The sequence below is a fragment of the Vipera ursinii genome (assembly GCF_947247035.1).
Source record: "Vipera ursinii genome assembly, chromosome: 2".
In the NCBI taxonomy this organism is placed as follows: domain Eukaryota; kingdom Metazoa; phylum Chordata; class Lepidosauria; order Squamata; family Viperidae; genus Vipera; species Vipera ursinii.
The window spans coordinates 276,520,931-276,544,061 of record NC_139513.1 but is presented as its reverse complement, the minus strand read 5'-3'; the positions used below and the strand labels follow the sequence as shown (position 1 = coordinate 276,544,061).

At 40.2% G+C, this 23,131-nt stretch overlaps 1 protein-coding gene across 1 annotated transcript in view; it reads right to left on the bottom strand.

The window, feature by feature from the left end:
- LMBRD2 (LMBR1 domain containing 2) overlaps window positions 1-22,198 on the bottom strand; it is a 37,509-nt gene extending 15,311 nt beyond the window's left edge. Inside the window, exons 1-13 of the mRNA XM_083354592.1 lie at window positions 21,968-22,198; window positions 17,767-17,992; window positions 17,271-17,371; window positions 13,164-13,259; window positions 12,407-12,574; window positions 11,099-11,309; window positions 10,554-10,628; window positions 9,460-9,573; window positions 6,085-6,268; window positions 5,246-5,427; window positions 4,891-5,024; window positions 3,554-3,662; window positions 1,615-1,712 (exon numbers count right to left, since the gene is read on the bottom strand). Coding sequence (XP_083210718.1) covers window positions 1,615-1,712; window positions 3,554-3,662; window positions 4,891-5,024; window positions 5,246-5,427; window positions 6,085-6,268; window positions 9,460-9,573; window positions 10,554-10,628; window positions 11,099-11,309; window positions 12,407-12,574; window positions 13,164-13,259; window positions 17,271-17,371; window positions 17,767-17,940 — 1,646 coding nt within the window. The 5' untranslated portion in view covers window positions 17,941-17,992; window positions 21,968-22,198. The remainder of the gene's footprint in view (window positions 1-1,614; window positions 1,713-3,553; window positions 3,663-4,890; window positions 5,025-5,245; window positions 5,428-6,084; window positions 6,269-9,459; window positions 9,574-10,553; window positions 10,629-11,098; window positions 11,310-12,406; window positions 12,575-13,163; window positions 13,260-17,270; window positions 17,372-17,766; window positions 17,993-21,967) is intronic.
- Between the last annotated feature and the right edge of the window lie 933 nt (window positions 22,199-23,131).

Genomic DNA, 23,131 nt, shown 5'->3' with positions numbered 1-23,131 from the left:
GAAACCAGCGCACCCTTCGCCCTTTTATTGTCGCAATCGAAGAGGCAGGAGAATGCGGGGTGGGGAGGGGAGAGAGAGAGAGAGAGAGAGTAGAAGAGAAGCGCGGCTACAGCAGTCGCTAGAGTTCCCCCCAAGGGGGCGGAGAAAGAAGAACTCTCGGAGCGTTTCTTTCGTAAATACGCGCGCAGGCACACACTCGCCCAGCCGCGCGCTTCGCCCAGCTTCTCGCGGGGAGTTTGCAAGCCCTTCGTTTCTCTTCAGGGCCGTCAGAAGGGCGAGCAAGTCTCTGCCCTGCCCTGCCCTGCCGTGGGGGTGGGGAGCCAAGCGCGCTTGACGTTCCTGGAAACGAGAAGGGCCTGCGGAGACTGACACCAACCCGAGTGCCCAAGCGGGTCTTCTCAGCGTCAGGCAAAGTAGCTCACATGCAAAACAAGCCCGGCAGAGGAGCCGGAGCAGCTCCGCTGCTGGGGGCGTGTCTCGGCCGGGCCTTGCAGGATCTGGGCCGGGCACCTCTGCTCGCCACTTCGGCTCCTCTGCCGGGCTTGTTTCCCATGTGATTCCGGGCCAGGTGCTGCTGAGGGCAAGCAGAGGCGCCCGGGCGACCCCAGCAGCGTCAGGCAAAGTAGCTTGGCCGCGCGCAAGTCCTCGGTAAGTTCTTTTTTTTGTTGACTGGAGTATAAGCCGAAGTGGATTTTTTCAGCCCAAAAAGTGGGCTGAAAAATTCGGCTTATACTCAAGTATATACGGTAGCTTGCTAAGTCTAGAATCGCCTGAACCGGCAGGTGACTCCCAGAGAGAGGGCCTTCTCTGTGGGTGCGCCTGCCCTTTGGAACCAACTTCCGATGGAACTTAGGACTGCCTCCGACCTCCGCTCATTCCGCCGGGACCTGAAAACTTGGCTCTTTGGGCTGTTGGGCCTAGACTGAGGGGTTTTAATTGGGTTTTAATGTTTTAACTTTTTAAATTTTGGGCTCTAAATTTAATTAACTTTTAATTAACTGTTTTAATTTTTTAAACTTTTGTATGGTATGATTTTAATTGCCCTGTAAACCGCCCTGAGTCCTACGGGAATAGGGCGGTATATAAGTTAAATAAATAATAATAATAATTAGAGAGGAATTTATGCAGCATTTTATGGAATTATTGCCATGGGAGACAAAAGGGGGAGGGGGTGGCAAAGAAACCAGCTTTTTTCCAGATCTAGAGTCACTGGCCCAATCCAATGTCAACAAAATGAAAATGATTATTTCACAAACTTACGTGAATTGAAATTAAGAGTCAAGATAGATAAAACATAAAATATGTTTAAGATATCTTTGTAAAGCGTGTGAACTAAGTAACATTCTAATGACGTGTCAAGCAGGAGAACTATGTATTTTCTGTGGTACAAATTCATTTTACTTATCACCAGCCAAACAATTACTGGTTATTATGCTTGCAACTCTAAAATTTACATGTTGGGAAAAGGGAGGGAAAACTCAAGCTGATGTTAAAACTTAACTTTTTCAACATTTTCTGAACTTGCTGAGAAAGGCCAGTTCATATGAGAAAGGAAGAAAAATTTCAGAACATACAATATCCAAACAATACAAATTTTAAAAACCCACTTCCTACCTGAAGTAAGTAGCAATGCAGAGAATGACAACCAGCATGGGATAATAAATATAAAAACCATCTGCTATGAAGGACAACACTTTCATTGATCCCATAATCTGGGAAGCAAAAAGTAAGAGATATTAGTAAAGCCAGGTTTCGTTTTGCTGCTTCGCTCAAAACACTTTATATACTGAAAGTTAAATAAAGTTGTTATCCATAATTTTAGACAGTATGCATTCTGTGGACAGTTCATTATACTACACAAAACTAGATTATAATTTAACACTGCGAGAATAAATAGTATATTTATTGCTTTTTTAAAAAACAAATCTATAAATATAATTAAGGAAGGAAGAATATTTTATGTCTGATATTCATCTTCAAATCCTATATATTAAAGAAGTAAAAACAATTGCACATGCTCAACCTTTCAGCTATAGGTTAACCCTCTGGTGACTGTTTTCTGCCAAAAGAAAATGGCACAATACAATGTAATCCTGAATGCTGTTTTATTACCCAGATGGAATGATGATGTATAAATAAGAAGATAAATGTATAAGAAAGGAGAGAATCTGTAACAGTGGAAAGTGCAACTAAGTCAGGCATTCATCTGAGAAAGCCAGGCTGACCTTCAACTTCTGCATGCAAACCCAGAACTCAGGTGAGATATGCTAAGGCACAAGTATTCCTACACAATGTTGGAAAACTGACTGGATTCAACCATCTCTATTTTTTGTCACCTTTTGATGAACGATAAACGTATAGCAGGAGCCTTGCAGGTACAACTTACAAACCAGAGCATTTGGAAGGAGTCTTAATTCCCAATTTTTCTTACTAAAATGTACACTAAATTTTGTTTAATGAGACTGTCCATATCAGGATAGAATCAGCATGCTCCATTATAAATTCATTATAGATTTTGACAAATCTAGAACTTTTTTTCCCATTATAATTCATTTACAAGAAAAGATATTTAAATTCACCAAGGAGATTGTGAGACCGCCTCAAATTGAGTCCTTGAAATGTTCTGGTTTTTGAAAAGAAGATTGTTAAGGCATTAATGTCTCATCTAAGGCTGGCTCAAGCTGGACTAACGTGCCCATCATCATAAATGATCAAGGTCATAACCTTTACTTGCTAATATATATTCTGCATACATTTATCCTGTTCCTTAATAATTCAGGCCCCAGAAAAGGTAAGGAAAACGAATGTGCCTATCAAAAATAAGCCACGTTATCCTAGTCCAGCCTTGGTTTATGAAGCATTTGATGCTTTTCTGGGTACAAAATCATTATGAGTCATGGAGTACATTTGTTAGGCATCAGATGCAATTTCCCATTTCCACACTACGTGGATATTGGACCAAAATTAGATAGCTTTAAAGTTGGACTTAAGCTGACAATGGTTTGTTTTAGAAATCCATTATTATTATACACCATATTTATTCTATTAGCTTTACTGAGTGCAACCTTGCTAGAAACATATTATAAGTTTACTATCTAATTAGATGCAATAAATACAGATAACAACACTAAATTTCATCTGCCCTGTGATGGACTTAAGAAGTATAGGTTTAGATTAATAACATTTATGAATTTTCCCCTTGTAGGGATTGCATGTAAGCTTCTGTCAGTAGAACCAAATAGTATATAGCAAACTGGAACTTGTATGCAAATGAAACAATTTCGGCTGAGCCAAAATAGCCAAAGAAAGAATCAAGTCAGGCCAACCAGATTTGAAATCCTGCTTTCAACTGTTTTGGGGAAATCTCTTAGTATCAAATGTATAAATCAGGGGTCTTCAAACTTGGTCCTTTTATGACTTGTGGACTTCAACTCCCAGAATTCCTCAGCCAGGCACGCTGAGTCCACAAGTCCACAAGTCATAAAAAGGCCAAGTTTGAAGACCCCTGGTATAAATACACTACAGCAAAAATAAACAAATACTGTTAACTTACAGAGGTATAAGCAGTTGGCTGTTCTGTGGTTCTCTGAGAAATTGCTGCATCCATATGAGTCAAGCCCAAAAAATTCAGACACAGAGGAGGAGTCAAACGACAGAACAACCTGCGTGAAAAGTAGCAGCAGTTGCAAAGTAATTTCAAATTCTTCCTTCCATATTACTAAGAGTGTTCGTGTAAACTGTACCGTACTTTTCTTGATTCTTTTCATGCAGAAGAAGTTAGTTAACATTTACTTAATACAGGTAGTCCTCGAATTATTACTGTAATTGAGACCGCAATTACAACTGCAAATCATGGTTGTTAAGTAGATCACCATGTGATTGTGCCCAATTTTCCAACCTTTTTTGTGGTGACCATTAAGTGAATGCCATGGTAATATTAAAAGAACCCACCGTTCGCTATGCAGCTTTTTTTTTTGCCAGAAAATGGAAGCAAATGCCAGGTGCAATTAAAAAAAAATGCTGTACATTGTGGTCATGTGACAGTAGGATGCTGCAGATGACCCTAAATGTAGGCTGACTCCCAAGTGCCCAAAATGTGGTCATGGGACTATGTCATGGGGGGACAGCCATTGAAACTTCAAATCCAGCTTGTAAGTAGCTTTTCCGGGGTTCTTTATAAATGAATGGTTCCTAAGCAACCGATCATAAACTGATGACTGCCTGTATTCTGCTCTGCACAGAACTGTAAGCACTATTTGGACTGCATATAGGTATGTGCTACTGAAAGGAGATGAATCAAAACAGATTTCTACTTTCTATTCCCAGCAACCTCCAGAAAGCACTGAAGAGGGTCCTTAGTGCTTTCTGAGCTTGGTTGTTTTCTCGCAGACATTTCTTTACTCAACTAGTTAACATCATCAGTGCTAATATTAGCACTGGATGTTTTCTTGCAGACTTCAATATCTGCAAGAGAACAACCAAGCTCAGAGAGCACTAAGGACCGTTCATTTCATCCCTGAGCTGCAAATATTCTCTTTTATTGGTAAACACTCTTCTGAAAGTTGGGAGTTGATTTCTGAATGGAGTGGAATGGACAGGAAGAAGGGAGATATTGTACAGAAGATCCCTCTGCCCAGTTTGCCAGTGCTTCCCTCCCTTAGTCTGCTATGAATGAGACTCTTCTGCACAGCAGGGAACAGCTTCTGGGATTCTCCTTCTGCTAATTACATAATTATCATACATAATAATTGATGACATAATCTGATTAAAAATTAAATCAAGAGCTATTGTGGATTCCAGATTTTGACCAAGATCTAATTATATTTCAGTGCATTCCTTCTTTATATTGGTTTCAATTGGCCAAACACAAGTAGCAAACTAAACACTTACATGCCACTGAAAAGCAAGCTGTATGCATCTGTCTGATGGTGTGAAGCTAAGTAATAATAGTTGAATACACGGATCCTGAAGACCGTAGAATAAACGCAGATACTCAGGAAAAAGATTGTAAAAAAGCAAGCCATCTGCAAAACAAGAAACTACAGTTTTTATTTGCATTCAAATTAACAGCTGCAGGCAGGTGACATGTGAATGACCAAACCAGTTGCCTTCTGATCCCAAACTTGCCTAGCTCTAACAAAAAAGCTTAAATCTAAGTTTCCTCAAAGTCAATGAATGCAGAACTTAACAATAGGCTCATACATATAAATATGACAGAAAATGCCAAACCATCACATTCACTGACCTCTATGTAAAAATAGTTGTAGTTCTTTTCCGCTAGTCGTATGAAGACGGCAAACAGCGACAGAACTGGCTTTGGGCTGAAAAACGTGCATTCTGACCACACAACAATGATGGAAAAGATGGCCAGGATAATGGCGAGAATCCTGTGAAACCACGGTCGTAGAAGACACTCCCAATACCATTCTAAAGCAAAGCAAAACAAAACAAATGACAAAAGGGGAGAAAACATGAAGATCATTTCAAAACTGCTTTCAGCTAGCTAGTCCTTGATTTATGACTGTTCAGCAACTGTTTGAAGTTACAACATCATTGAAAACAGTGACTTACTCTTAGGACCATTGCCAGTTCACATTTATGAGAGTTGCAGTGTCCCATTTGCAACCTTCCCAGCTGGCTCCCAACAAACAAAGTCAATGGGGGGGGAGCCGGCAGAGACGGTCACAAATTGCAATCACCTGGCATCTTGCTTAACGATACAGTAAAAATCAGATTGTAAAAATCAGATGTAGTTACATGATGCCTCACTTAATATACTACACCATTTAATGATAAATTTTCTGGTCCCAGTTGTGGTCATAAGCCGAAGGCAACCTGTAACTTTTCTAGTAGCAGCTCTTGAGCTGAAGCACCTATCTCAAGGTAGGGCAGACAGTAAGAGGATGCAGGATGGACCTCACATGCAAAATTAAACCTAAAGAGAAAATGCTGATAAGGAACAAGGTTTGAGTGATTTTTAAAGATAATGCTATAGACTTAGGACGGACTGGGGTTGAATCCTTTTCACTGTTTTAGAGGCTTTGTTTAAAACATGTATTCTATTACGGGTACAACAAAACATACCAAGAGTTGGTGTATAGAGATATTGGATAATTTTGTTTTCAGCTTCCTGAGACTGAAATGTATGAACAAACTGATGAGTGCCACTGGATTCATTTTTTGCCACATCTTCCAGGTAAAAGGCTTGCTCTAAAAGAATTTGCCACTGGACTTGTGTACGACGATGCCTTTGAACTGAATAAATCACCTAACAAAATAAAAACAATACCCTAGTTATTTATGGCAATAAGGACAAAATGCGATAAGAGATGATTTCCTCAAAACTCCAACAAGGGCTTCCTTAGTAAACAGAATACACATCCACTCCACAGAATGAATGTACATGTATATAAGAGCCTTGGTGGAGCAGTGGGCTAATGCCTCCTTAAGTAACACCAGCTGCCTGCAATTAGTGCAGATTCGAGTCCCACCAGGCTCAAGGTTGACTCAGCCTTCCATCCTTCCGAGGTAGGTAAAATGAGGACCCAGATTGTTGGGGGCAATAAGCTGACTTTGTAATAATGCCGCTTGGGGTGTGTGTGAAAGCCCTAATAAGCAGGCATATACATAGAATGAAGGCTACTGCTAAGCTTGTAAGCTGCCCTGAGTCTTCGGAGAAGGGTGGGATATAAATGGAATTAAAATAAATAAATAAATATTTGCATGCACATGCCAAAATAAAGACAGGAATAATTTTTATGAGGAATGTGGCTCGGGTTGCCAAGTATCTTCCTGCATACACATTATTTAAATTACATGGGAACTTGTCTTCCACCAACACTTTTCTTATTTCTTGATTAGCGTAGCTAATTAGGGCTTATATGTGGATATATTTTCATGGTCTAAGTACAATGACAACCTGCTTACAGTACAGTGCATGTTTAAAAACAAGACTGGAACTTGAGACAACTGAGTTCAGGTACACCCACCTGTTCTAGCAAAATAAACAGAAAGAGTTTGAAAAGACAGCACAAATTAACTTCATTACTCGGTAATTCTTACGCTCATATAATGAAGACATAGGAAAAAAGAGTATGTAGATTACATGCCAGATTTGCACACTGCAGCTCAGACATGTACCGTATTTTTCGGACCATAAGACGCACCGGACCATAAGACGCACCCAGTTTTTAGAGCAGGAAAACAAGAAAAAAAATTCTTTCTCCTTCTCTCTCCCTCCCTCTCCCATTGTCCCTTCCTTCCTTCCTTCCTTCCTTCCTTCCTTCCTTCCTTCCTTCCTTCCTTCCTTCCTTCCTTCCTTCCCTCCCTCTTTGTCCTTCCCTCTCTGCATTAGAGCAGTACCCGCGGAGGCGGCCCTGCAGCCCGGCTTTCTCTTGCAGAAAGCAAGCTGAAATGGAGTGAGGGAGATTGCCAGAAATACGAATCGGCCGATCTCGCACTCCTGCAAACTCCCTCGCTCGGTTTCAGCTTCCCTTGCTACAAGAGAAAGCAAGCTGAAACGAGGCAGATTGCAGCAGCGCGAGATCAGCCGATTCGCGTTCCTGGCAATCTCCTCACTCCGTTTCAGCCTGCTTTCTCTTGTAGCAAGGGAAGCTGAAACCGAGCGAGGGAGAGTGCAGGAGCGTGAGATCGGCGTTTCTCAACACATGCCGATTCGTGCTCCACTTGCAGAGGTTGGGGCTGGCCATACGGATCACCTTTGGACCATAAGACGCACCCTCGTTTCCCCCCCCCACTTTTGGGAAAAAAAGTGCGTCTTATGGTCCGAAAAATACGGTAATTCACATCCATGAGGAAGAGGCATTCTTTGTCAGATGGCCAGCCCTTTTTCCCTATTGGAAAGACTGTGCGTCTTTGGAAACTGGAAGTAGAATTCCCCTGAATCCGTGATCTGGAGCTGGAAAATAACAAAGTTTTCCCCCACTCTGCAGTCTCCAAGTAAAATTTTGAAATTTACCGGTACATTGAATTCAAGAAAACTGAAGCAGACATTTTTAGTAGAAAAGGAAGCAACAGGACTCCGGGAGGGGTAAAAAGATGAATCCCTTAATCTTGACAAAGGATCAGCTGGAGTCTCCCTAAAAACCAGGGACACCCATGCAAGAGATGCTGCTGAAACAGAGGAATCAGGTCTGAGTTACAGTGGAAGGGAAGATCTTCTGGAACCTGAGATTAACCTACCTACTCAGGGCATCTGCAGCCATTATATAATACAGAAGTAGATCCTGTGAGAGGCAAAGAATCTACTGGGATGTTGGGAGTAAGCTTTAAGGAGCAAAACGATAAGAGTTTAAAAGACAGCAAGATAACTAAAAACTGTCTAGGATTAAGAGCATCTTGTCCTGGTCTCCAAACCTGAAAGATCTGCATTTAGGTACACTACAGGGATTAGGAAAAGTCAGCATTTATCATATCTTAGTCTGTTTTATATTGTGCTCTTGCTTGATCTCTGAAATGCGCTTATAACTTTCCAAAGATTGGCCAAAGAGGAGCTGAGGATTTGAATTGATTTTGTTGGGATGGTGTGACCATATTTTTAACCACAGCATTGCTTAGACTACCTGGAAATGTATTCCAGGCACCAGAGAGGCTAGATTCACAATCAAGGCCCCCCAAAATCCCAAACTGGCCTAAATGATATATTATTTGGAACATTGTGTGGGTCCTAGGACTCTATCACATTTGAATACTCTTGTACAGATTTTCTATGTACATTGTCCATAGATTTTCCAGAACTGTACAGTCCCTAGAAAGACTGGGTACAACTGTTGGGCATAGCTGGTTATTAAAGGATGTCTGCACCCTAGTATAGCCAAATTACCATATCCCTGTTGGACCTAATCCAAAACAGATCCAATGCAGTGATACAGTCTGAGGAGTATCAGGCTACATTTGAACAGTCATCTGCTCTATGGTGTGATTATGGGAAGACCAACATAAAAATAGTTTGTTTACTGGAGTCTTGACCTCTTGGACTATGACTTTTAAGTTCAGATACATTCAAGCGAAAACAAAGACAGTGTTGGATGCAATTATCCAGAGATATCTTTGAGAAGGTCTAAGAGAACCTTTGGATTATTTGGATCCTGGAATGTAGGGATATCAGTCTCTCACAGGTTTATGTGATCCAGCCTGCACGTTCTGCTTATACATCTGCTACAACGTCAGATGTATCGAACATATAGCAATAGCACTTAAACTTATATACCACTTCACAGTGTTTTACCGCCCTCTCTAAGCAGTTTACAAAGTCACCATATTGCCCCCCAACGATCTGGGTCCTCATTTTACCAACCTCAGAAGGATAATACGCTGAGTCAACCTTGACTGGTGAAACTCGAACTGCCGGCAGCCGGAAGTTAGCAGAATTAGCCTGCATTACTGCATTCTAACCACTATGTCACCACAGCTCATACGCCATTTGCATTATCTAACTACCTGCTTATGAAGCTTCACTAGGCTTTTCTCTGTTGGATAAGTATTGGATCTTTCTTCAAAGTCTTCATAATCATCCATGTTTCGACCCATCCTCTCCTGATATTCTGTAGGACACTGGAATGAAAAGAAAATATATTGCAGTTTATATCTATATCAAAGCCTATCAGAGAGTTCATTTGAAAAAAAATAACTGAAGCCTTAAAAACAGACCAAAAATAGTCTGCTCTTCTCTTATTATACATGAGCTTTTGTTTTCCTTCTTTTACCTCGTTTCCTTGCTCCATTAAAACTGGGAATCTAAATAGTTCCTACTACAGAAATACAATCACATCAGTTCAAAGTTCTGATTACAGGTAATCCTCAACTTATGACTCAACTGAGCCCAAAATTTCCATTGCTAAGTGAGGCAGTTGTTGTGAGTGTTGTCCCATTTTGCACTCTTTCTTTCCACAGTTGTTAAGTAAATCCCTGCAATTGTTACACTAGTAACATAGTTGTTAAGTGAATCTGATTTCCCCATTGACTTTGCTTATCAGGTCACAAAAGATGATCACAAGACCCTGGAACACTGCAACCATCATCAATATGAGTCAGTTGCCAAGTGACTGAAGGTCGCAAAATGTGACCATGACCCCAGGACGCTAGTTGGCAAGCGTCCAAATTTTGATCAGGTGACCACAGGCCTGTTGCAACCATCATCAGTGTGAAAAAAGGGTATAAGTCATTTTTCCCCCAGTGCCATTTCTAACTTCAAACGGTTGCTAAATGAATGCTGTTAGTTAAGAACTACCTGTATTCCTGCAGGAATATTTTTGTCTGAAAGTACCGAGCTTTTGCGTGGCTTGTCTTTTCTTTTGCCAAAGTCGCTGGTGGCAGTGTACACGTGAAAAGTACTAAGTGGTTGAGGACAAGTGCCAGTAATTGTGGGCATGACCTGGCACAATGAGGCATTGAGACTAAATCAAGATGTGCTACAGTCTCTACTGAAAAAAGTAAGGGAAAATATCTTTTCCCAGACTTCAATTAGCCTCCTCATGATGACTGATAATTTCGTACCCCCTATGGCAACATTTAATACTGCTTGATTAAGCTACCTTTTTTAATATTGTATCCACACATTTCCTCAAAGGGTGGTTGTATTTGATGCTTTCATTTACTTTGCGGACCTCCTGTTTACGCGAGGAGAAAAAAAAAACCCATTAAAATATAATTTCTATGTAGAGAAACTTTTAATATGGCATTCAGCTAAATTTAAAATGTTTTACAAAAGATTTTTACAAGCAGAGACAGGCTCACTGAGGAATTTATTTTGAAACCTGTTTTAGTAAAAGGGTGGAAAAGCTGGCAATATAATTTGTAATGCTCATTTTACTTTGCACAATTTATGCTCTTTCGTTCTGGGGGCTGGAGGCTTTATCTTTAAAAATTAGAGTAGAAATTATTAAATAAGGCAGCAAGGACATTCCATTTGCACAGAAATATTGAATAGCACTGCAGCTGACGTCATCCAAATTGCTTGTTAACTTTCTTGCTATCCTGGATATCAAGAAATTGTATGTACCTTTGGTATATTTTGTTTCTCAAAATCTTTTTATCTACTTCCTTTTGTATCCCTGCGTTTGGCTGTGGTTTCACTTGCCTCCATGATATCCTCCAGGTTTTCTTCTGCATCTGCCTTTTCAGTCATCAGTTTAGCAGCCTTAAAGTAAGTCTTCATGAGAAGATAGCCCTTTTTAGCTCCATTCCAGTGAGAGCGTGGAATTTCTACTAAGCCATATCCTAACAGCAACACAAGCAGAAAGAGGCCCCAGGTATTGGCAGCAGCTATTCCAATTGTCTGAAGCTGACTCCTAAAACAGAAAAAGTGGGCTGGGTTTTCACATGCAGTAAGTACTAAAGATTTTATGCCACCATTATATAAAATTCTGGAGAATATCTACCTATATGGCTGCTAAGAATCAATACCGTGTTGATCCATAATCAATTAAACTACATTTTTTATCAGAAAAAATAACAGATATTGAATTCTTTTTCTATCTTATTATTTGACTAATGATTCCTTTTCCAGTTCGGTTAAATACATTGTTGATAAGGTACAATAATTTGCTATATCCAAGAGGTTCATATGAATGTTGATATTACGTAAAACATTCCAAGTATTAAATGGGTGATTTGACTTTACTGAAGTGTTCTAATGCTGTTGCACCAAAACCAAAAATGGTATGAACTGGAAGCCAACTTTTATAGTAGGAGCAACCTTGGAAGACTCTTGGTAAGAGCAAATTGCTGTTTCAAATTTTAAATGGAGGGGTTTCTTTGGGTTTTTTTTAAACGTTTTTTTTAACATGACAGACACACCTGTTTTTGCCAGAGAAAAAGCATTCCGTATTGAGCCGGTGAAGCAACTGGTCTCGTTGGCTTACATTCTCAGTACAAATCTATTAAGCTACTCAGCCAAGGTTGAAACTAAATGTTCAGCTTTTGCAGCTTCTAGTCATGATTAATAATCATCGATTTCCATAATTAAATAATTAAGTGAATGATAAATTTGTTAAATAAATAATTAATAATTAATGCAAAAGAAGCAAGTTGCTTCTACCAATAAAGAATACATTGATACATTATTTTAGTCCCTGTTAGAAATAGCCCCACTGAGGCTCAGGAATTCTGGGAGTTGAAGTCCACAAGTCTTAAAGTTGCCAAGCTTGAGAACCACTGCCTTAACTAGTAAGAGGCAAGAGCCATATTGGATCAGGGAAGTTCAATCTCCTTTCATCCACAAGAAAAACCTACAATAAGTAAATACGTGCAACTAGATATGAAATTAAAAATCAAATCTTAAATCAAGTTCAACAACATAGCTATAAGTTTTATCTCCTCCAATCACTAAATAACAATGTAAATATACAACATCTTAAAATACTAAAGGCTTAGCGATATTACTTACCATTGCAAGCTGATTTTTGGATTTATAGCTACATATATCAAAAACGCCCCAAAAATCAAAAGGTATGTTCCATAATATATAGCATTTTCAATTAACGCTGTTTTAATCTTCCCAGTAATGGAAAAACCTCCTGATCTAGCATAGGACTGCATAAAGGGTAACAGAATCCTAGGAATGAAGAGCAAAATGAATATATATTTTTTCCTTGGTCAAAAGTAAGTACTTGGCACTTATACACATATAGACAGAAAAACTGGCAGCTATAATATTTCGGAAACATCTTATTCTAAGGTCCAAAGAATAAATCAAAAGGAAGGAAACCGTTTCTTCATAGAACTGATTTCAGAATTACAGGACTGGCGTGTTAAGTAAATCTATCATTAGCAGCAGGTACCAAGTTTATATTTTGTCATTATCTGTGACAGAAAAGTACATCCAACTGATTCAGTGAACAGAGCAGCTGCTTTATAGAAAAGCCAAGTTCTTTCCTCAGTTTAGTTACTCTGATGGCTTAAATAAGATTGTTTCACTTGGCTAGAATAGAGAGAAGGACTGTCTTAAAACCTACGTGACCTAATGTAAAGAAGTTTGATACTTCCTGGTAGGCAAACTTGTCTTTCAATTAAAATGTCCCAACACTCCACATTAATGATAAACATTCAAGTGATAAAATATGCAAATGTATATAGACTGTTGTTCTTTTGAATATTTTAGTTTAGGCTGTTTTAAGCATTCCGGAAATTTCCACAATACTCACCATGTCAAAAACTGTGATGTCCAGTATACAACACGCCAAAAAATGGGCATAATTCTATCAGGGATATAACTCCATGGTTTGAAACATATGTGTTTACTATAAAGACAATGAGAGTTAGCATCAAACATATGCATAATATAGAAAACACAGCACTAATTTTTTATGGGGAAGCAATGTTCTAAGAAAGGCTATACTGCAATGTAAAGCAATAATGAGCCTCTCACATACCCCACAGGAGCCCCACAAATTGCAAGAAAAATAAAAAAGGTGCCTGAAACAGTACACACACAGAGAGACAGAGAATATATGTGTGTGTATATGTGTGTGTGTGTGTGTGTGTTTGTGTATACATATACACACACATACATACACTCTGTGATTGTGTGTATACATACTGTGTTTGTGTACATACACACACTGTATATACATATATCTACATATACTTACACCATACACATGGGGGGGGGACAGGAGATTGAGAGAGTTGAAGAGAAGGCAGTTTCTTAACTTGGAAGAATTGAGGCTCAGAACTGGATTGGACCAAACCAGATATGGTGGATCCTTGACTAACCTCTAGTGAGGTTCTGTTAACAATGGCAGTGTGGAATGCTGGGATTACTATTGCTAAGTAATGAAGTCATGTGATGTTGCACTTTATGACTACATTGTTAGTGACTAAAACTCCACTCCCAATTACTAATGTAACTCAAGGACTACATGAATTATAGAATAATAAAATAGAGCCCATTAAACTATTCAGCATCGTAGGATCATACATGCAAATTAAATTGATTACTCAAAGTAAAAAAAGCTCAGAATAGGAACTCATTCAATGTTCAGACCAAACCGAAATGTTTACCATTTGAGTTACTAATTACAGTATAAATTGGATTATTCAGCCAATAGTAGTAACAACATGACTCATAAAAAGCGTCACCAATGATCTGTTGCAATATAAACTGGCTTGAATTTTGTGCCCTTTGGCTTTAGAACAATGACTGCTTCCCTTTATACTGCCATCTGTCTCATTCATTTTGAATGAGACTGCTGATCTAGGCCAGAACTATAAAGTGTCCTACTTTGGAGAACAAAAAGAAACGCAGGAATTTATAAGTGAAAAATGTAATAAAGTATACTTGCATTAAATACAAGTAATTAACCAAGTAAAAAGGAAATATTCACAGTGATGACTTTTTGTTTTCACTTTGTTTTTAAACAAATACCATACTTTCTATCCCCTTCATAGATTACTGCCTTGTCGTGGCAAAGGGGGCTTGCGTAATTCAATGAAGCTATGAGCTATGCCGTGCAGGGCCACCCAAGACGGACAGGTCATAGCAGAGAGTTCTGACAAAACGTGATCCACTGGAAAAGGAAATGGCAACCCACTCCAGTATCTTTGCCATGAAAACCCTATGGACAGTACGAAGAGGCAAAACGATATGACGCTGGAAGATGAGCCCCTCAAGTTGGAAGGTGTCCAATATGCTACTGGGGAAGAGCAGAGAGCTAGTATTAGTAGCGCCAGAAAGAATGAAGCGACTGGGCCAAAGCCGAAAGAACGCTCAGCTGTGGATGTGTCTGGTGGTGAAAGGAACGTCCGATGCTGTAAAGATTTTTTCTCCATAGGAACCTGGAATGTAAGATCCATGAATCAAGGAAAGCTGGATGTGGTCAAACAAGAGATGACAAGACTGAACATCGACATCTTAGGTATCAGCGAACTAAAATGGACAGGAATGGGTGAATTTAATTCAGATGACCATCAGGTATACTACTGCGGGCAAGAATCCCTCAGAAGAAATGGAGTAGCCTTCATAGTCAATAAGAGTAGAAAAAGCAATACTGGGATACAATCCTCAAAATGACAGAATGATCTCAGTTCAAATCCAAGGCAAACCATTCAATATCACAGTAGTCCAAGTGTATGCCCCAACCACCGGTGCTGAAGAGGATGAAATTGACCGGTTCTATGAAGCTCTACAGCACCTTATAAAACTAACACCAAAAATTATGTCCTTATCATCATGGGGGATTGGAATGCTAAAGTAGGAAGCCAAAAGATAAGCGGAATAACAGGCAAGTTTGGCCTTGGAGTACAAAATGAAGCAGGGCACAGGCTGATAGAATTTTGTCAAGAGAATATGATGGTCATAGCAAACACTCTTTTCCAACAACCCAAGAGACGGCTCTACACATGGACATCACCAGACGGTCAACACAGAAATCAGATTGACTATATGGTCTGCAGCCAAAGCTGGAGAAGCTCTATACAGTCAGTAAAAACAAGATCAGGAGCTGACTGTGGCTCAGACCATGAGCTTCTCATTGCAAAGTTTAGGCTTAAACTGAAGAAAGTAGGGAAAAGCACTAGGCCACTCAGGTATGAATTAAATCATATCCCTGTTGAATATACAGTAGAGGTGACAATAGATTTAAGGAATTAGATCTGATAGACAGAGTGCCTGAAGAACTATGGACAGAGGTTTGCAACATTCTACAACAGGTAGCATCCAAAACCACCCCAAAGAAAAAGAAATGCAAGAAAGCAAAATGGCTGAGGAAGCTTTGCAAATAGCTGAGGAAAGGAGGGAAGCGAAAGGCAAGGGAGAAAAAGAAAGATACGCCCAATTGAATGCAGAATTCCAGAGAATAGCTAGAAGAGATAAGAATGCCTTCTTAAATGAACAGTGCAAAGAAATAGAAGAAAACAATAGAATAGGGAGGACCAGAGATCTTTTCAAGAAAATTGGAGAGATGAAGGGAACGTTTCATGCAAAAATGGGCATGATAAAGGACCAAAATGGCAGGGACCTAACAGAGGCAGAAGAGATTAAGAAGAGGTGGCAAAATTACACAGAAGAACTATACAAGAATGAGCTTAACATCCCTGATAATCACGATGAGTTGGTCACTGACCTCAAGCTGGACATCCTAGAGTGTGAAGTGAAGTGGGCCTTAGAAAAGCTGAGCAACAACAAAGCTAGTGGAGGTGACAGTATTCCAGCTGAGCTATTCAAAATCTTAAAGATGATGCAGTAAAAGTGCTACACTCAATTTGCCAGCAAATTTGGAAAACTCAACAGTGGCCACAGGATTGGAAAAGATCAGTTTACATTCCAATTCCAAAGAAAGGCAGTGCCAAAGAATGTTCAAACTATCGCACCATTGCACTCATTTCTCATGCTAGTAAAGTTATGCTTAAAATCCTACAAGCTAGACTCCAGCAGTATGTGGATCGAGAACTACCAGAAGTACAGGCAGGATTTCGAAGAGGCAGAAGAACCAGAGATCAAATTGCCAACATACGCTGGATCATGGAGAAAGCTACAGAGTTCCAGAAAAACATCTACTTCTGCTTCATTGACTATGCTAAAGCCTTTGATTGTGTGGAACATAACAAACTCTGGCAAGTCCTTAAAGAGATGGGCATACCAGACCATCTTATTTTTCTCTTGAGAAACCTGTATGCGGGCCAAGAAGCAACAGTGAGAACTGGACATGGAACCACTGATTGGTTCACTTTCTATAGGTAATCCTCGACTTACAATCAGAATTGAGCCCAAAATTTCTGAGACAATTGTTAAGTGAATTTTGCCCCATTTTGCAATCTTTCTTGCCTCAGTTGTTAAATAAATCGTTGCAGTTGACAAATTAGTAACCTGGTTGTTAAATGAATCTGAGTTCCCCATTGACTTTGCTGGTCAGGTCATAAAAGATGATCCAACAGTCATAAATATGAACCAACTGCCAAGCATCTGAATTTTGGTCACATGACCATGGGGATGCTGCAAAGGTGTTAACTATGAGAAATGGTCATGTCACATTTTTCAGTGTCGCAACTTTGAACACTCACTAAATGAACTGTTGTAAGTCGAGGGCTACCTGTACTATGTTATGTAATAATTAAAAAACACATCACAACATCTTTATGCCAAATTATACTACCTTTAATTATTTTTATTGATATCTCATTGGGAACTTCACATTCTCATGACATTTTTCTCATTTAAGTTAAAAGAGAGACTCTTCTTTGCCCTGCCAATGTTACAAGAATGTCGAGATTTTCAGACCAAAAAAGAATTTAACTTTGATATGTCTTGGTACCTCTGAGTGGGATTAATGTCTTGATGTTGCACTTCTGATCCACTGTTGGTGGGATATATGTATGACTCATTCATATTACGCTTACACCGATTGTATATAGTCTAGAAAACAAAAAGTCAGCAATTGGACAAAAATAAAATAAGAGTTATAAAGACATATTCATCAAATACATCAGCTTCCCAAAATGAAAACCCCCAATTTTGCTATGTTGATGTGTGCCAATCATCCTTTGCTTTTCAGCAACTCATTGAGAAATGTATGTAATGAGAGAATGTATCCTTACTATATGTTTGTTGATTTAAAAAAAGTGTAATAAAGTGAATAGGCTCAAACTATTGAATAAGCACATTTACATTAGATATTAGTTAGATATCTGATGTGAATTTTTTGAAAATAAATTATGTCCAAATAAGAGTAAATCCTTATCTGTTAATCCTATGGAAAAATCATAATCAAATTTTATTAAAATGGAGAAAATAAATACAAAAATTCTTACCGTAGTGACATCTAAGGGCAGTATAAAGACTATGAGAAAACAAAGATACCAAGCTAATAGTGTTGCAACAATCACAAGTTTGTGCTGCTTTTTGAAGTCACCATATCGCTGTAGTATGATTAATGCCAAAAAGAAGACAACAACTATCTCAATGCCCAAAGCTGCACCACTCATTATTATCCACTGATTCCAACCAGCATATATTAGTTTGTAAGAGGATTTACATCTGTAATAAACAGCAAAACAATGATTTAAATACAATAGAATACGGCTTGTAATAAACATACACTTTTCAGCTGAAAAGGTTAAAAAAATCCATTTAACTTGTCTACCACATTGGACCCTGATCCGTACCATCAGATGTCACTGTATTTTAATAACCACAGAATAAAAGCACTGATCTAAATGCTATTTCAGTTCCTGAATAACCTCTGTACTTCTTCTACAAATGGCTATTGGTCCTGCTGCCTCAGGTTGATGGGAGTACAGTAACAGTGTAGTAAATCTGGAGTTGGGGGAACCTGTGGCTGCTTTAGAGAACAAGATCCCTTGCTTTCAACTGTTTTTCTTCAGGAGGAGCTATTGTACTTACACAGCTCTGTCATAAGAAAAAAAGCAACTTTAAAGAAGAGGGAAGGGAGCATTCAAGTGAGGAAAGGCCACATTTCATGTTTTGCTAATCTATAGCGAATAGCATGTTAAGAGTGTCTGGGATTATGCAACGCTTGAGAGACTCTTTTGTCTTTTAGACCTCCCCTCTTTTTATGCATTTTTATGCATTTCTGTATGGAATATGTGACTGTCTGCATGTATATGTATTTCTATCCTCATACAAGAGACAGCGCTGGAGTTTTAAAAGATAATATAGACAATGCTTCTTATAGAAAAGATGCAATATAAACTGATAATGACTCACAACCAAAATGTCTAAGGCACAGGTCGGCAACCTGCGGCTCCGGAGCCGCATGCGGCTCTTTGAGCCGTCCCATGCGGCTCCCAGGCCTCCTCCCTCTTTTTTTTTTAAAAAAAATTAAAATAAAAGTGGCACTAAAAATTTTAATCAATTTAAACTTCTCACAAAAAAACTTGAAAAATTTAAATTGATTGGTTGGTTTGTGGGACGGACCACAAACCGTCTGTGGGACTACCCACAAACCTCTTTGTTTTTTTAAATGCACTTGGCAGAATGAAGAGACGGGAGAACTAAAAAGGTGAGTAGGGTGGGGTTTTTCCCGCCCTTCCTTCTCCGCGCCATGGGAGAAGGCTCATTTTCCCCCCCTTCCTTCTCGCCGTTGCTAGCAGCCCTGGCAGGGAGAAGGAAGGGGCGATTTCCTCCCCTTCTCCTTGCTGTGGCTAGCAGCCCCGGCAGGGAGAAGGAAGGGGCGATTTTCTCTCCCCCCTTCTGTACATAGACCGGAGAGGCGCACAGGCCGGCGTGTGGGTGGGAGGCCCGCGTGGTGTATATTTCTTTGCATTTTTCCCAGTCCCCCCGCCCCTCCTCAATCTGTAAAGAGGTTCCGTAACCCCGTGGGGATATTTGGGTGTTTTCCCCCCTTCCTGGGGTGCCTTGGAAAGGCAAGCAGGCAGCGCATCTGCACGGGCTGGTTGGGCTTTCTGCAGGTTTTGCCTGCAATTAAGGCAGGGTGAGTTTTTTGGCTCAGGGGAAGCTGGGGGGAGGGGGAGCTGCTTGTGGGGGGACATGCCTGCTCACATAAGTGCAAATGTGTTTCTTCTGCATGGAAGCTGCTTTGCTGAAGGTTATATCTTCTTTCTTTCCTTCCTCTTCTTCCACGTTCTTCGCCTCTCTGCTTTGTGCCGCCTCTGGGGATGGAGGGGGAAATTTGCTCTGCACCTTTAAAGCTCCACTTTAATCAAATCCTGTTCTGCGCATGTGCTCGCACGTGCGCATGCGCACGTGTATTTTGCGGCTCCCAGGGGTTTTTTTAGTGAGAGAACCGGTTCCAAGTGGCTCTTTCACCGATTCAGGTTGCCTACCCCTGGTCTAAGGAAACAGTTCCTACTAGATAATCCTGCCTGCTTGTTCTCCAAGATGATTCTGCATAATCCATCTGTTCAAAGGTTTTCTGACATGAATGCAGAATGTGACCTTTGTGGTTGTGTCAAGGGTTGGTTATCCTGCCACAGACTTCCCTCCCTCCCTATGATGTCCCACTCAAGAATTATTATTTTTCCCTAGATCACAGACCTTTCAGATGACTGAGTTTCTGGCCCCGTTTTCTCTCCCTGCTCCTTTGAGCCAGTTTAGATTGTTTTTCTTGTTTTTTTAATTATTGCTTTATTGATTTGTGCTATGACCGTTTTAGATGACATTATGTCAGCACTTTTGAGTCATATTGTAGCAGAAAGGTAGGATATATTTTAAAGAATAAGTAAGATCTGGAATACCAACTGTTAATGTTATGCTTCATTATTTCATTTGTCAGTTCTTATTAAGTCATTGGAAATGAATTTCAAACCATGATCGCATAAGTAGTACATATTGCTGTTATAACATATTGCTATCATAAGCAGAGACGAGAAGATTAAAATCTGATAGTGAACTTTTATCCTATACTGTAATTCTTACTACACAGGTACTGATAAAAAGCTAACCATCAAAAGCTTCCATCAGGATATCTTAATAATTTTAAAGTATTATTAAATCAGTTAAAGTAACTAAGGAAAAAAGCTTAAGCAACTGCTGGTCTAAAAAAAGCATAGTAACATTTCAAAAGTAGTAAGATAAAACCTTAAGCAAACACTATACACCATATCTGTAAACTTGTCTCTCCTACAAGATAACGTGTAAAAAATGAAGCTGTAAATTCAAATTGGCAGTTCAAAGAGAGCTCAGTGTGCATTTCACATTCATCTCCCTTGGCACTTGCAAGCTTGCCTTTCAGAAATTGATTTGGTTTCCCTGCTTTGTAATGAACTTTTTAAAAGCAGCACTGCTAATTTTGCACAGGAACCAATCACCATTCTAATACAGGCACATTTATCCTTAGAGTGGTAACTTGGTACTCAACTGCTGTGAAACTGAATTTGATGTGAAAATTTTATCCCAGGACTCATTGTTTGTTTGGTACGCAATGCACAAGCTAGAACTTGTGTCGACTGCCTTATGGGAAAAAGATTGTTTGGTACTCATCATTTTTAGTACTCATTGCACCTCCTGGAATCAATTAACAATGAATACCAAGGCACCACTATGTTTTGTCCTTTAACCACAATACATTCTTCATGTGTGGATAAACACACACAAACACACACACACACAAACTCAATTATATATAACTATCACACACACACTCCACCTAAGATTCAAAGTGCTGCAGTAGTGAATTCTAGCACTTCTATTCATCTAACACTGGTGGACAGAAATAAGCAACAATCTGTGAGAAGAGATCAACATGCATGGGTAGGGCTGGCAACAGGTAATGCCAGAATATATACATATCCATTGATAATTATTCACATCCATGCCCTACATTTATTTAGCACACTTCTATATCCGGTCTAAGCAAGCCAAAAATAATAATGGAGCAGAGAATCCCACAGAACCAGAATGAGCTGCCCGGTTTTCAAGACTTTAAAGCACCCGTCCTGTTAGTAATTATTTTTTTTTAAAAAAAATACCCCTTAGAATTAGGAAGATTTCACTCCAATTCTACTACAGTCGCCTCCCGGATATGCTGGTTACTGTACTTACTTTATTTTAATTCCATTTATATCCCACCCTTCTCCGAAGACTCAGGGCGGCTTACAAGCTTAGCAATAGCCTTCATTCTATGTATATGCCTGCTTATTAGGGCTTTCATACACCCCCCAAGTGGCATTAGTACAAAGTCAGCTTATTACCCCAAACAATCTGGGTCCTTATTTTACCTACCTCGGAAGGATGGAAGGCTGAGTCAACCTTGAGCCTGGTGGGATGCGAACCTGCACTAATTGCAGGCAGCTGGTGTTACTTAAGGAGGCATTAGCCCACTGCTCCACCAAGGCTCTTTTGCAGTCAAGAAAATGCCCTTCCCCAACTTGGTGCCCGCTGGTTCTGCCCGAATCTCCAAATTCCCGGGTTGCGGGTGATGGGAACCGTAGTCCAATACACAATAGGGCGCCGAATCGGGGAAGGCCGGCCCGGGCGGGCCGAAGAGAAGAAAGCTAACCAGTGCGGGAGGACGAGGCTTCCTGGACTTACTCGGCAGAGACGGGGCTGGGCACTCCCCGGTTGCATCCTCTCGGGGTCCCCACTCCTCGCTGGGTCACTGCTGGTCCCCGAGCCGAGGACTCCGGGCTTTCCGTTCAGTAGGAGTTCTTCCCGAGGCTGCTCCCAAAGACTCCCGGCTTCCTACACTTCAGGCGGAGGAAGTCCGGCTCTCCGCAGGAAGGAACCGAGCCGGCTACCAGCTGAGCCGCAGAAACCTCTGACATTTCCGGCTCCGCGCCGTCGTTCTCCGCCGCGGTTCGTCCCTCGCGCGCGAGGAAGCCTGGGAAAACATATCCACGTTGCCGAAAACCTACCACGACTACATCACAGCCTTTAAAAGGAGGGAAACTACAGTACCCAGGAGGCATCGCGTTTGGCTACGCGCTTGCGCAGGAGCAGGTTTTGCGGCCCGTCATGGTTACGAGTGGACTACAGAACCCAAGAGGCATTGCGAAAGTCAAGCTGCCTTTGTTTACCTAGCGGCCTAGCCGATTTAAGGTAGTGAATAAGTTAGGGACGAGTCTTGGTGGAAGAAATCTAACGATAATAATAATAAACCTTTATTGTCAAAGTACAACATGTGTACATTGAGATTAGCTGAGCCTCCCCCCCGTGTCTTGGCAACGGGTCGACACCGACTCGATGGTGCCTAGTCAATCAATCAGAGAACGTACATTGTGACTCCATTAACACTTTTGTAATTACAAGTCTTTGATTTATGAAGGTTGCAATCTTATACCCATGTGGGATCGTCCTGGTTTACGATTCAGTGGACAAACGTAGCGTTGCAATGTTAAGGTTTGATTTAAACCGGTGTTTTTCAAACTTTGGCGACATCTTACAGGTTTAAATTGGTTTAAATACTTTACATGAAATGTAGTCTTAATTGCCGAATTTTATTTGCAATTAATAGTACATGTTTTAGAGATGCTACATTTTATAAAAGTTACAAATTTATTACAAATACATTTCTCCCAAATCGCACTTTCCCGGAATTAGAAAAGAGCAGAAGGAAACAATTGCTCTTAATAATATCTATGGACGTTTCCTCAATAATCTAAGAAGGTGTTGCCGTGGGATACTGTACTATGCATGAGAACTGTTTCCCTTGCAACGTACTACAACTCCCGAGAGCCACTGCGAGGTCTAGGAGAA